This window comes from Aspergillus undulatus (genome assembly GCF_047715775.1).
Source record: "Aspergillus undulatus strain CBS 261.88 unplaced genomic scaffold BDV17scaffold_63, whole genome shotgun sequence".
Lineage (NCBI taxonomy): Eukaryota > Fungi > Ascomycota > Eurotiomycetes > Eurotiales > Aspergillaceae > Aspergillus > Aspergillus undulatus.
The window spans coordinates 143,343-156,825 of record NW_027396667.1 but is presented as its reverse complement, the minus strand read 5'-3'; the positions used below and the strand labels follow the sequence as shown (position 1 = coordinate 156,825).

Sequence of the window (13,483 nt, the reverse complement as noted above, 5' to 3'; positions counted from 1 at the left end):
TGCACGTACCACAAGTGACCTCTTGGCGCTGCGCCTAACGCCGAGGCTGATCGAGGGTCCGCAATAATCTGAGGTCACGTCTATCAGAGTACTGGAGGCAATGCTGTCCTCTTTCGTGCCAACCATTCAGCGTTCTCAATCTGTGGGCAAAAGCCAGACTCGGCTCACTCACGTGTAAGTAGCCTCTCTTTTACTGTGACCCCTTCGCGTGCTCATGGACCTGCCAGTTTCTAGGTATCTGATACCCATTAAGAGCTGGTTCCCCACACAATGCGCCATCTCATGCGCATAGCCCTTGAGCCGTTCGAAGCCATATAATCGATCGTGAAAACCCCCGCGCTTCTTCGAAATGGGACTACCCAGAACTACGAGCAACTTTTGCAGTGAATGTGTCTCTTCGTCAATTGAAAGCCGCCGCCGGTAGCAGAGTATACAAGCTGCTTGACAACCGGCGCCCGGCAAGGCCAAAATGTCCGATTCCAACGAACCGCGGCCGTTGACTTCGGCTTGGGAGAGTCCAACATATGGAGAGGACAGCTCTTTCCACGTGGACCAACCTGTTGGTTCTATGTCTATATCGCCATGCGGTCGAGACGTAGTCCTAGCGTCGAAAGAGGGCCTTCACGTTATTGACTTGGATTCGCCTTACTCTCCACCTCGATATCTCCCTCATCATACACCATGGGAAGTTGCGGACGTTCAATGGTCTCCATTTGCTGCTCGAGACTATTGGGTGGTGAGCACGTCAAACCAGAAGGCGCTGGTCTGGAACCTCGCGATGAAGAGCTACCAGAATTCTATCGAACATGTCTTACATGCTCACACCCGGGCTATCACGGATATAAACTTCTCCGCGCATCACCCTGACATTCTTGCGACGTGTGCGGTCGACAGCTTCGTCCATTGCTGGGATCTTCGAGCTACACTACGCCCGGCTATCTCGTTCTCGGATTGGTTCGCAGGAGCTACCCAGGTGAAGTGGAATCGTCAAGATCCTAATATCATCGCGAGCTCTCACGACAAATTCCTCCGGTTTTGGGATAAACGGATGGGAGCTTATCCAATCCGTTCTATCAAGGCTCACGATACAAAGATCTACGGCGTTGATTGGAATAGAGTCCGACCTGGGGCCTTGGCAACATGCTCTTTAGATAAAACAATCAAGTTTTGGGACTATACTGTCGAGGATGACGTACCAGAGAAAGTGATTAAGGCACCCTTTCCTGTTTGGCGTGCGCGGAATACGCCTTTCGGTTGGGGTGTTCTTGCTATGCCTCAGAGGGGCAATAGTGACCTCCACCTCTACAGCCGCAGAGCCATGGAAGGTACGGATCCTGAGGGCCACCTCCCACCAGTTCACAGCTTCCCCGGCCATAAAGGCCAAGTGAAAGAGTTTCTGTGGAGAGCGCGTGGCGACGTTGTCGACGGCATTGATGACAGGGAGTTTCAGTTAGTATCTTGGGGTACCGATAAAGAGCTTCGGTTGCATCGAGTCGATCCCGACGTTCTCCAGAGAGTTGGTTACGAAAAAGGAAAATCGTTCATATCCAACCTGAATATTACCAGGAAAGGAGCGGCTTACAGGAGCTTCCGGGATGAGAATGTTGGCTTGGAGATAGAGGAAGATGGTTCTTCGTCGCCGGCATTCGAGACTCCCGTTCCTCCGGCGTCTCGCGGCGCAGGTATGAATACCATATCGATCCCATACGCTCCTGCCTGGATACAAGGCGGCAACGCCGACTCGAGAATTGGAATGAAAAGCAAGGCTGGCTTGCGGGCCGACACTAATCCGATCGCCTGGATGAGGGGCGTGAAGATATCAGGATGGGACATTGAAACGCTCGGGGACGAAATAACCCACGTGGGCGAGAAATTCACGAAGGTAGCTTTTGAGTCAGTCGATATCAGGCGACGAAAGGCCACAATTTCTCTACATGGGCCGTGGGATACTGATGGTGGCTCGCTTTTCATACGCGTGGACATCAAGTTCCCGCCAGATTACCCTAGGGATTCGGTGCCCACATTCAGCGTGCAGAAGACTTCTGCTGTTAGCGACCAACTGGCTAGCAAAATCGTTACAGAGCTTCATACTATATCGGAAACATACCTATCACACAAACGAGGCTGCCTCGAAGGCGTTGTGCGGTACTTATTGGGTGAAAGCAGCCTCGAAGAGAGCATTGCGTGGATTCTAGGTGAAACGGCAGAGACGGTGAAATCACCTACGAATGGCCACGTTGGGGGCGACGAGTCTAGTGATGAGGATGAAGTTGGTCTGTCACAAAGCCAGGATCTAGCAATGAGTTCAGAGTTGATTCGGCCTGTCAATGCAAACGTGATGGTTCCACGAGCTCGGGAATGTGGAGCAGTATGGTCCAATGACGGCCGTCTTGTGTGCTTCTTCCCAACGAAGAAGGATAAGTCGGAATGGGCCCTTGAGAACTTAGGGCTCAAGGAGATGAGACTATCAAGAAGTGACAATCTCTTCGAGACATTCGGGCGCTTTCAGACGGGATCGCCCGGGCCGCATAAAACAGGTACCGTTGCAAGTACTGACGACGGTGCCTCTGAATACTCGGATGATTCTGAAGCTGAAACCTCCAGCTCCTCTGGTTCATCTGATATTCTATCAGGGTTTCAACATAGATTTCCGACACCGCAGACATGGCGCAGTGCAGGTAGCCTTGGACTGTATCGGCCACCACGCTCAACCGACAACTCCCAGCGATCGACCGTCGGCGGAATGACTACACGATCATCTGATAGTCCACAGAACGTGATTGCTATACATGATCTAAGCAGTCTACTACCTGCCAAACGAGAGCTGGCGAGTAAGTACCGTATATGTGGCGACGTTGTTGCTGTGTGTGCCCACAATGCGGGTGTTGCTCTCGAGCATGGCTATTATGAGCTGGCCCGTATATGGGGCCTGGTAAAACTCATCTTATATCAGGGCAAGTCATCGCGGCCACACTCTCTCGCAAAGCATACGCCAAAACCTTCGCCCATTCCCCGAAAAGATAGTGCTATAGACTTGCGCTCTGATGTCCTCCACCCTGATAGGTTCTCTCGACAACTAGCGGGCGCCGTTCTGTGGGGGAATCACCCTTTCGGTGGCCATTGGCTCATCCCAGCCCTTTTCGCGCATTTTGAACAAACCGGTGATATACAAATGGTTGCGATGCTATCCTGTGTTCTACACGAGCCCAATCTTGACCGAGCACCGTCCATAGAACAAGCATCACCGCAACAGACAGACCAAGAGCTTTTCTCTCTGGAGTTTCGTGCTGCCCCGGCCGCAGGAACACCGCTCAACTCCACGCCGAAAGATAGCCATACTACCCCTATCACGCAGAGCTCCGGACGGTCATCATCAGAGCTGTGGCGTACTGGCACTACCCCACCTTATCTCACAAGCACAACGCCGCCTTTCGTCTCTCGTACAAGCGGATTAGCTGTCGAGAGGAGGGCAGTTACTCACAATCCGTCTTTAGCCGCTTCTCCTGATCAACAATTGCAGCCGCGAGGTGGCTCCGGGTTTGGCTCTGCTCTTGCGTCTTCCCTTTCAAGGTCTTTTACATTCGCACCATCCTCGGCATCGCCCCCTGCCGGCGGCCTTTTGAGAAGAAGACACGGTCAGGTTGAAAGTCCACAAGCAGAACCGGGCCCAGGATCTGGGACATGGACTCTTAACAGTGGCTCTACCACTAATAAGCCTACGCCCGCCAGATCGGACCATCTTTCAACAACTACCGTGCCCACATCACTGACGTATTCCGACGCAGAGAGCGAAAAACCAAGTCCGAAAGTACAAAAGAAACTCCGAGTTGCGCTCAAGAACAAAGATGCTTTTGACAGCGATGACACTATCCAGAACCTGCTTCTTGATCCAAAGAAAGCTCAGCTGTACCGGTCATACCGCATGGCCTATGCCAACCTGCTTTCAATATGGGGGTTACCGGTGGAAAGAAGCGAAATACTGAAAATCGGCGATACCACAATGCTTTCAGGAGACAGTAGCTCCCCGCAGGGACGATTTAGCAGCCATGAAGACTCCGTTTCGCTTGCTAATTCTGCTTCTCGCAATAACTCAGCCGGAACACCGGCAGAAGAGGACAATAAAAGACTAGGACTCCAACGACATTGCCTCGGCTGCGGCACTCCCCAGCTATCCATATTCGCGATCCAAGGCGTTGTTAATGCCGTATCACCGCGTCCAAAAGGTCAGACACAGGCCAAAGGACGAACGACGTCGCTACTTTGTTCAACCTGCAAGCCCACGCGGCCCTTACCGCTCAAACTCCCATGCGCCATATGCCATGAGGTAGTCGAAGGCATGCTCACGCCTTGTCTCGGCTGCGGCCACGTATGTTGCTTCAACTGCTACCGCGAGTGGCTCTCGGCCGTTTTGGATGATCAAGAGCTAAATTCGCAGTTCTGCCCTGCGGGTTGCGGCTGCAAATGTGCAGAACATACCGTGACCGATCTCCCGTCGACACCGTGGAGCCGTTCACCGTCCCCGATCCTCGAAGGCGACAGCCACAATCACAATCACAATCACAATCACAGTCCCACACATAGACCCCAGACCAGACGCTCGGAAGGGTCGAGATCTATTGATGGCTTGGTCAATCCTGGTCAGGCGGAGGATGACCTGGAACATTGGGGTGCGTCTCCGTTTGCTTCCCTGGCTAGGGGTCTTGGGGGAGGTCTTAGCAGAGGCCTGCGTGGCAAGGACGATAAACGGAAGTCGAAAACCCCCGGCAGCTCGGCGTTTGTGCCCAAGAGGTCCTCTATGAATCAAGTTCTTGAAAGATGAATGATGCTGAAGCGTGATGATGTTGTTACGTTAGACGAATATATACCCTTTTGCATTAACGAATCGAATTCGAGACTCGCTTCGCCGGGGAAATGGTTCGCTTTGACCTTTTCCTGTCTCCTAGTTCTGGTACGAGCCGCATCGCAAGGCCGAGGATGTGCCCTGCTGTGTGCAGTCGGGAATGGTAATTTCGTTTAGGGATGTCGATTTGTAGCGTGACGGGGATGTTCTCTGCTAGCCATGTTTGTGGCTCTGATTAGGGCTGCGGCGTAATACTAGTACCACCAACAGTAGTAGAAGGGAACAGCCCAAAATGGAGAATCGCCCCGTCGCTTGTTTTGCGGACAAGGAGGACTTCGAAGTTGTCCTTGCTGCTGTTGCTGGTACCGGTACTGTCTTGTGTTCTTGTTATTCTCCCCGTATCGCTGGCCTGCCCTCCGCCCTGCGGGTAGAAGACCGTTTGCTTTGTGATGACGGCATAGCTCTGCTCCATTGGGACATTTTTCGCCAGTAATTTCTCGGCATCATTCAAGCTTGATAACGGCTTGTATGAGACTATCTGCGTGTCTGTGCTATTGAGCGAGGCGTTATCTAGGTAGAGGACTTCGGTGGGGGCCTGGTTGAAGTTAGTTGTGTTTAGGCAGTTGATGAGATTCGGCGCTGGGTAGGCTTACCATTTTCACTGGACGCTGTTATTCTCCAATCTCAACTGCGTAATGTAGTTTTCGCTTTCTGGATGAGGTGAGGTTCTGTGGTTCTTGTATCAACGGTTGTCCAGCGCGGCGGGATCTTCCGCGCACCTCATCGGGGAAGTGGAGAATTGATCTATAGCATCCATTAGTTAGTATCTTAGGTATTCCGTACTATGGGAGTTTGCAGAAACCCAATCATAGTAATCGTGTAGCATTGTATGGACTCATTGAGGATCTAGGAGAGAATTCAAGAAACAAGTCTTCTTTGAAAGAATGCCGTCATCAGTTAATCAGGCATTCTTGACAAAATCCGCCAATATATATATATATTGCTCCATCCGACTATATACGTAATTAACAAACCCATCATAACTGGCAGCTAAACCACCTTAATACATAACTACAGCAATATGATCATCCATATAATTCTTAATATTCCCCAGAAAGCACGCTGCGAGAATCGACACCCCGCCAAACCCAGTACTAGCATAGTAAACCCACTTATAGCTAACCGCATACGCAACACGACCAGCCGTGACAACAGCATCATACGCAGCCTGATTGCCCGCTATCCCCGGAAACTCATGCAACCCCTCTAGGAGCGAGGCGCTAGTCAGCTCAATTGCCTCAGTGATGAGGGAGGCATCGGTGATGTTGAGTTGTGTGCTCATGAGCCCGCCGATGTAGTGCTCGGCGTTGGGGCCGAATTTGTTCACGAAGACGTTGTAGTAGATTGTGTAGCCGATGCTGCCGCCTACGACGCGGATCGACAGGGTTAGAGCTGAGATTGTGGCGATAAGATCCTGGGTGCAGGGGGTTTTTGTTAGAAGGTGGGAAGAGAAGATTGCTTCGCTGGGTAAGGATTATACGTACATCTGGGCAGATGATAGTGGTGATGATTGAGGCAGGAACGACGATCCCGCCGATTCCAAGTCCCGCGACAATCAGGATGCCCCAAAGCTTGGGCATATTGTCGACCTCGGCAACGGCCATAGCGCCGCACCCTGTGTAAAAAGATATCAGCCCATTGAGCTTCAGCCTTCACTTTCCGAGCATACATACCTGCCGTCATAAGGACACTACTAGCAATCAAAAGCTCCTTATTATGACCGCGAAGAACACTGAGCAACCATAGGACAATACAGGCGCCGCCCATTATACCGAACCCTATGGGGAGACTGCGAAGACCGACGCCGAGTGGGTCATGGCCGTAGACGTTGAATGCCTGGGTAGGCCAGAACATGATGACAGAGAAGAAGTTCGCGCCGGATATGAAGGTGATGATGAGCGTTAGGCCCAGGGTACGAGGCTCCTGCTTCAGGCGACTGGGAAAGATAGGGTGTCTAGCACCGTAGACCTCCCAGAAACCGAAGGCGACAAGAAGAGCCAATCCGAGGATGAGAGGGACGAGAACATGTGCAGAGTCCCAGTCGTACTGTCAAAGATTATTAGAATGCATGCGGCCAGGGGCGAGTGAAAACTTGGGTGGATGAGAAGCATACCTGATATCCACCCCACTGCATTCCAGCCATGAAAAGAATCAAACCGACGATGCTAAGGAAACCGCCCATGAAGTCAACTCTTCCAATAATTTCAGCTCGATTAAGTCCTTCCGAGTTGACTCTCGGCGGAGGGAAATAAAAGACCGCCGTGATGATTAGACCGAGTCCGCTCCAACCAGCGCAAAACGCACCAACATGGCGCCAGCTGCCCGCGTCCGCAATCAGCTGAGCCCATAGCACTGAGGGGGCAAATGGAGCTATCGTAAATATCAGGATGGCGACGTATGTGCCTCGCTGACGAGTAGGTGCCATCTCAGCCGTGGCAGCCAGTGCAGTCAGCTCGTTCACGCCTGCGCCAGCCCCTGCAATGGCCATGCCGGCTAGATTAAATCAGCATTTTGGTTGGCGACGAGGGCGAAAATCAACTTGTTCGTACCAATAAAGGCGTTCATTGTTTTCGCCGTTGAACATACAATCATCCCGACAGTAACCAGCGTAACACCAATGAGAGCGACATAGCGGCGTCCGATCAGATCAGAGGGAGAACCGACAAAGGGACATACACCAGCCAGAGCCAGCAGGTTCGCTAAGACCTATCGATGAACACAGATTAGCCTCACTCAGATGGCAGAAGACGAGCAGCATTGCGGAGCATAGCATACAAACCAGACCCATCTATCCACTCCACCGATATCCCCATAGATGATAGGCGGGATGCCGCCGAAAAGGTAAACAGGGATTTGACTACCGGTCCAGAGAAAAGCCATGGCCACGAATCCCATGAATCGGCGCAAAGTCATCTTCAGAGGAAATCAGCAAAGACATTGTTGAGGAGCCGATCATGGTCTCTATCTTCTCCTTTACCTCATGGTGTTCTTGTTGAGCACCGCCAGTCTCATCAGCATAAGTTCCTGTGTACTCCAGACGGCTTGCGTCCGGTTTCAAACTGGTATCGGAACGGCTCGATGTCTTTTCCTCAACCTGGGATTGACCGGAGTCCGTAGGAGTAGAAACCATTGTGACAGGAATCGATATATAGATTTAACTCGAGATTGAAAGAGAAGGAGTAAGAAGCCTCGAAGCCCAGACAAGTATGGAGACAGTGTGGGTAACACAAGAGATTTCAGCAAAAGCGCTGCAGCGGCCCCTCTCTCGGCCGCGGGTCTGAGGCTTGTATACTGGGGTCCAAGATGCGGAGTAGGAGTCATGGTCATGACGACAACAAACGATTCGTATCAGAGAGATACCGCCGGAAAGGACTGAAACATCCAGTCGGCTGTAACACCCATCTCAATAGGCCGAGGCAAAGCTCAACGTCCTGGTGCTGCATGATTGCCGACAGGAAAGACAAAGATCGTGGTTGGATGGAGGAGACTATCAAACCCGGGGAATGCCGGGGTTCTAGAAGACTAGTCCTTCAAAAACGTGGAGAAGCAGGGCACAACCAATGACACTGGTTATAGCACCTTTAGAGCTAGTGACTAGTTGAACTCAAAAACCTGTCATGGTCTAATGGAGGGGCAAATCAAGTCGTCTGCGTTGTGTGCTTTACGGTCCTGGCCGGTTCAGGAGGTTTGCGGCGGGAAATTTCAGACGATGCAATCAATGTCCAGGATCTTGCTACAAGTTATGCGGGGCTCAGGAGCTAGAACAGGGCAGATTCTGGCTAACAGGACGTATTCTAGCAAAAGTCCTCGCACCGCGCTTGCAGCCCGAGAATGCCCCTTTCCCCGTTCCGGCGAACTGCTGCACCGGATCGGATGTTTGCTGCGCTTATTACACAATACCATGCCCTAGAATATCAGAGACAGTATCTTGTTCAGAGGGAGCATGTCTGATGCAAGTCGAATTGATCAGTAGTCAGCTCCCAATGTTGGTAGTGTGTACCCCCGAGGAACCACAAAGAGGCCAGTGGCTTCGACGAGTACATTCCCCTGGCTATCGCGCAGCTCGCCCTTCACGTAGGCCTTGCGTTCCGTACTGCGTTCCTTATCTAATGTCGCACGAATGCAGTAAGCCCGGTTTGACAAGGTTCCCTTTCGATAATTGATGTCCAAATTCGCAGTGACCCCGGTGCGCTCAGGAAAATGTTGGATCGCGACCCGAGCTAGAGTTTCATCGAGAACGGTAGCAAGCGCGCCACCATGAACATGGAGTGGAAATCCCTCCAGTCCCTTCCCAAGCCACAAAACATTGGTAACTGTCTTCTCCTCGTTATTCGTGAAGATTCTCTGTGAAGACCAACCTGTCAGCAAATCACGGTATCTTGTCTTTCGCGGCCTTTGTCGGCAGTTCTTCATGTTGATGATGCTTCCAGAGCCTAGCATCGACACCAGGAGCTTCAAAGTTATTTCCTGGAAGATGTGATGCAGAGCATTGCGAAAGAAGAGCATTGGAATCCAAGAACCACACACCTGCTCCCCTAGTCCCCTGCTTCCTGCCATGGGGCCAGACGTGAGCCTCTGTCCTCTTTCCGACGACGAGTAATTGCCGTAAACGGGCGCCTCGACATAATCCGGGTCCTCCCGTAGCTGTTTAACGACGTTGAAGTTGTCCAATCTCCGACGAATTGACAGCATTTCGGCTTCGTCCAGCTCTGATTCCGCGTCATGGGGCGGTCTCATCTGTAACTTCAACCCAAGGAAGCCGATTTTGGCACCTAGCCAGCTAAAGAACCCGAAACAGATGAACCGACGTACCCAAAGCCAACGCGTGCTGGTGGGCCGGGGGGCAGTCGTGCTGAGGTTGCTCGCGGATCGGAGAAGCGCCTGGGATTTCAAGATCGGACGAAACTGGGCTGCGGCATAGCGCAGCCGAGGGTGTACAAGCTGTCGGGCCCCGATCATGGTTGTCACATTGCAGGTTGGGAAATCGCGATATGTTGAGCAGTCGCAAACACGGAGTGCTGAAGAGGTCCGCCGAGGTTCAGCTCACGTGAGCGGCCTTCTACTTAGGTGCGTACCTCTACGGGGTTTGAAGGTGGGAGATAGACAAATCTACGAAGACTCTGTCTCGGCGTTTTCATGGCACTAGATAGAACATTGACCCGGCTATCACTTCTATTGAATTATGGACTCAAAAGTACGTAGAGAAAATGTCCATGAACGTTTCTAATCATCAAGTCTTAACATCATTCGAAAGGATTATTGTATCATGGCCAATGTGACTGACAATGATGTACCTATCATGTACTGAGATTACTCTGTAGTCGGCAGATCAACGGCGCGGTAAAGAAGAATGAGAGCTGAATGGGATTCACCTAAGGAGTGCGTGTTAGTAGGGATCGTCTTCAACGTCCGGAAAGCTAGTGGTAGGGAAAGATAATACTCACCACCTCCAGCCAGGGTCTCAATCTTCGATCCCTCGACCTCAGTCACCTTCTCGTCATTGAACCACCACCACTTGTCGTCGCGTTCTTCCTTGCTGTTGCTGGGTTGCTTCTTGACATACGAGGTATAATGACCGCTGTCGGCACTAGCACCTTGATGCGTAATCACACCCCTCAGCTCATAAAGTCCAGTCTTGTTGGTACCGTTATCTTGAGCCAATTTAGGATCGAGAAGTTCAGCGAGCTCTTTCTTGGCTGCAAGGATAGAGGCCTTCTTCTCCTCTTCGTACTCGGCGTCGGTCTTATAAACATCGGTCATCGCGGTGTCTTCTTCCTTCTCCTTCTTTGCTTCCTCCTTGCGCTCCTCGGCAGCCTTCTTCTTCTGCATTGGTTCCAAGCCAGAGGCCTCCTCCTCTCTTTGATGAACAATCTTTTGGCGTTTTCGCGCACGCTCAACATCAAGCTCCTCCTTTTGGATGTCTCGGACCTTGTCCCTGACGGGGATCAACAGTTTCTTGAGTTCGTCAGTGCAGAAATCGACCACATCGAGCTCGGCAGGGAATGTGACTTTGCGCATAATTTTGGCTTTCTTTTGCGCATCGCGTTTCCAGAAAAATCGAACGAAATGGACTGTCAGGTACTTTGGCAGCCGCGCGATGCGTGAGCGTTTCGTATAGACAGCATCCCGGCCCAAGGTGGGAGAGTTCTTTTCAATCTTCTCCTCCAGCCCCGCGAATATACCATCGTTCAGGTGATTCGTATCTTTGCCAATGTGGCAATCGAGCTTATAGAACACGTCAGAACTCTCGCTGGCTTGTTCGCCTGCCTCCTTCGCCGCCGGTTCATCGCATTCGGTGACTGATTCGAACCTCCCACCGAGATACTTCTCTACAAATGAGACTTCAGTAGCTGACTCTCCTTCGCCATCTTTGATCAACAGTTTTTGCCGCAGTTGAGCAACAATCTGTGACCAGGCCTCCTCCGCATCTTGTTGGGCGAATCCATGTCCGTTCTGATTCTTCTGGGCGAATTGGGGATAGACACTTCGTAGTGCGTTGAGAAACAAGAGCGGGGGAAATCCTTCCTGAGTCTCCGACATTTGTTTGAACAGGTCCTTCAGTGACAAAGTAAGGTCCGTAGAAGAGCCCAATCCTCCAAGTCCGAAATCACTGAGGCTGGAAACGCTCGAGCCACCGCCGGCATTTCTGGACGGGCGATATCTCTGGAGTTCCTCGTGTAACTCAGGAACACTTCTCAGTGTTTGCAAGGTTGAGTTGAGATAGCACGTATTGCCCAGATTCTGCAGGCCAGCGGGAGTGGCTCCTGCAGCCCTTGCAGCCTCTGCTTCTGTCATATCCTCGAGAAACTTGACAACTTCCTTGGGTCGTGATAATTCGACGGCACCTTGTCCACCAGAAGGCGTACCCATCATCATGAACGTCTGGTTCGGCTTCGCGTTGAGGGACGAGAGCAAAGTATCATCTTTAAGCTGACCTCCCTTCACCAAAATTTTCTGTCGTTCAGGCTCAACACCAGTGAGTGAGTATAATTGGAACTTGAACGTCTCGCCGTTGGAGGCTGGGTCGAGCTCGACATCGTAGCGCTTTCCTTGGTGTTTGACGATAACTGCGGTGTATGACTGGTTAGCTTATTCCTAGCTGGTCGCTAGCGGGTAAAACGGTCGTTGAGAATAATACCTGGTATAGAAGCCATGGTTTATCGTCTTAAGGTATCGAAACCGTAAATGAGGGCACTTTCAAGGTTTTCGAAGGAAGTTGAAGTGGCGTCGACACTCGAGTGATTGTCAGCTTCCTTGGAGAGGCGTGGGGCTAGGGCAGCAAACAAAACAAACATCTCCAGGCTACATTGCGGGACTTGTGCCTGTGCCCCCGGGGGGCTGACCACTCAACACTCTATCTCCTGTGCTCGCCCCCCAGTACGCACTAAACGATTGCATTAATGCCCTAGAAGCTGGCCTTGGGGGAATCTACTTTTGTCCGAGCAAAGAGTGGTGAAGTCGATGTTCGCTTGCTCTTCTCTCGAGCCGACCAACCTCCGATAGCCGCTTTATACGTCACCCCTCATCATGGTAAAGAGCGAGTGAACCCGTGTTTTCTAGCTCCTTCTAACAGCCACAGTCCCAATCATTGCGCCCGTATCTTCAGTGTGTTCGGTCTTCGCTGACCGCAGCGCTTGCCATCTCCAACTTCGCTTCTCAGACCTCCGAGCGGCACAATGTGCCCGAGATCGAGGCCGCGAGCTCCCCCGAACTTCTCCTCAACCCTTTGACGATCTCACGAAACGAGAACGAGAAAGTTTTGATTGAACCTAGTGTGAACAGTGTGCGCGTCAGCATTCGGATAAAGCAGGCGGATGAGATTGAGCATAGTAAGCTTGGCCGGCGCCATTGCAACATGGCTTAGTGAAGTCGAATCGCTGACGGAACTCTAGTTCTTGTGCACAAATTTGGACGTTTCTTGACCCAGCGCGCGGAATCATTCTTCATTTTGCGAAGAAAGCCTGTGAAGGTACGGAGACCATGACCTATGCAAGAATTGTTCCCTAACAAATTGGCAGGGCTACGATATCTCTTTCCTCATCACAAACTTCCACACAGAAGCCATGTTGAAGCACAAGCTGGTCGACTTTATCCTCCAGTTTATGGAAGAGGTAGATAAGGAGATCTCTGAAATGAAGCTTTTCGTGAGTTGCCTTCCATTTTACTATGTGGCTGTGACCGTTCATACTGATATTTGGCAGCTGAACGCCCGTGCTCGATTCGTTGCTGAATCTTTCCTGACTCCGGTAAGAACTTCTCATCAACTTTAGGATACGCCGTGCTAATGGCGTCGTTCTAGTTTGACTAGGTGACTCCGTATGCGATGTCGAGATTAGTGTCTCTCGACCTTCCATAAATCGGTGTACAAACTGTCGGGGTTGACTTGGGCTTATCCTGCTTACCGAAGCCAGTTTTACTGCATATATCCTTGAGCTTGAGACTACTACGAATACAAACCATCAAACTAGACAAGAACAAGTCTTCCAGCATCATCTTGGTTTCAAACCAATATGATTGCCGTTCCGTCCTACCATTGCCTGGGTCACACGCGTTTCCCCATAAAAGATACTCTTCTCTTACTGT

The 13,483-nt window shown here is 51.4% G+C and overlaps 5 protein-coding genes across 5 annotated transcripts; 2 read left to right on the top strand and 3 right to left on the bottom strand.

Moving 5' to 3' along the window:
* The first annotated feature begins 92 nt into the window (after positions 1–92).
* On the top strand, positions 93–5,541 carry BDV17DRAFT_273842 (Mtc5p). The gene is made up of 2 exons (XM_073759049.1): positions 93–174; positions 228–5,541. Exon 2 carries the CDS (start codon positions 470–472, stop codon positions 4,817–4,819), a length of 4,350 nt encoding a protein of 1,449 aa, XP_073611609.1. The 5' UTR covers positions 93–174; positions 228–469; the 3' UTR covers positions 4,820–5,541.
* A 310-nt stretch (positions 5,542–5,851) lies between these two features.
* BDV17DRAFT_205646 (putative MFS drug efflux pump) lies at positions 5,852–8,407 on the bottom strand. Its single transcript, XM_073755334.1, has 7 exons — positions 7,878–8,407; positions 7,676–7,813; positions 7,450–7,606; positions 7,014–7,393; positions 6,574–6,946; positions 6,385–6,515; positions 5,852–6,314 (listed from the first exon to the last, which is right to left on the bottom strand). The coding sequence occupies exons 1-7, from the start codon at positions 8,028–8,030 to the stop codon at positions 5,901–5,903; spliced, it is 1,746 nt and encodes a 581-aa protein (XP_073611608.1). The 5' UTR covers positions 8,031–8,407; the 3' UTR covers positions 5,852–5,900.
* Positions 8,408–8,838: 431 nt separating this feature from the next.
* On the bottom strand, positions 8,839–9,982 carry BDV17DRAFT_205644 (PaaI family thioesterase). The gene is made up of 2 exons (XM_073755333.1): positions 9,428–9,982; positions 8,839–9,244 (listed from the first exon to the last, which is right to left on the bottom strand). Exons 1-2 carry the CDS (start codon positions 9,857–9,859, stop codon positions 8,867–8,869), a joined length of 810 nt encoding a protein of 269 aa, XP_073611607.1. The 5' UTR covers positions 9,860–9,982; the 3' UTR covers positions 8,839–8,866.
* Positions 9,983–10,011: 29 nt separating this feature from the next.
* On the bottom strand, positions 10,012–12,237 carry BDV17DRAFT_273838 (ubiquitin-specific protease UBP6). The gene is made up of 3 exons (XM_073759048.1): positions 12,039–12,237; positions 10,345–11,967; positions 10,012–10,272 (listed from the first exon to the last, which is right to left on the bottom strand). The coding sequence occupies exons 1-3, from the start codon at positions 12,052–12,054 to the stop codon at positions 10,211–10,213; spliced, it is 1,701 nt and encodes a 566-aa protein (XP_073611606.1). The 5' UTR covers positions 12,055–12,237; the 3' UTR covers positions 10,012–10,210.
* Positions 12,238–12,427: 190 nt separating this feature from the next.
* On the top strand, positions 12,428–13,208 carry BDV17DRAFT_295133 (actin-related protein 2/3 complex subunit 4 family protein; the record flags this gene model as incomplete). Its single annotated transcript, XM_073762996.1, has 7 exons — positions 12,428–12,441; positions 12,480–12,505; positions 12,532–12,729; positions 12,793–12,869; positions 12,919–13,044; positions 13,102–13,146; positions 13,200–13,208. 7 exons carry the CDS (start codon positions 12,428–12,430, stop codon positions 13,206–13,208), a joined length of 495 nt encoding a protein of 164 aa, XP_073611605.1.
* Between the last annotated feature and the right edge of the window lie 275 nt (positions 13,209–13,483).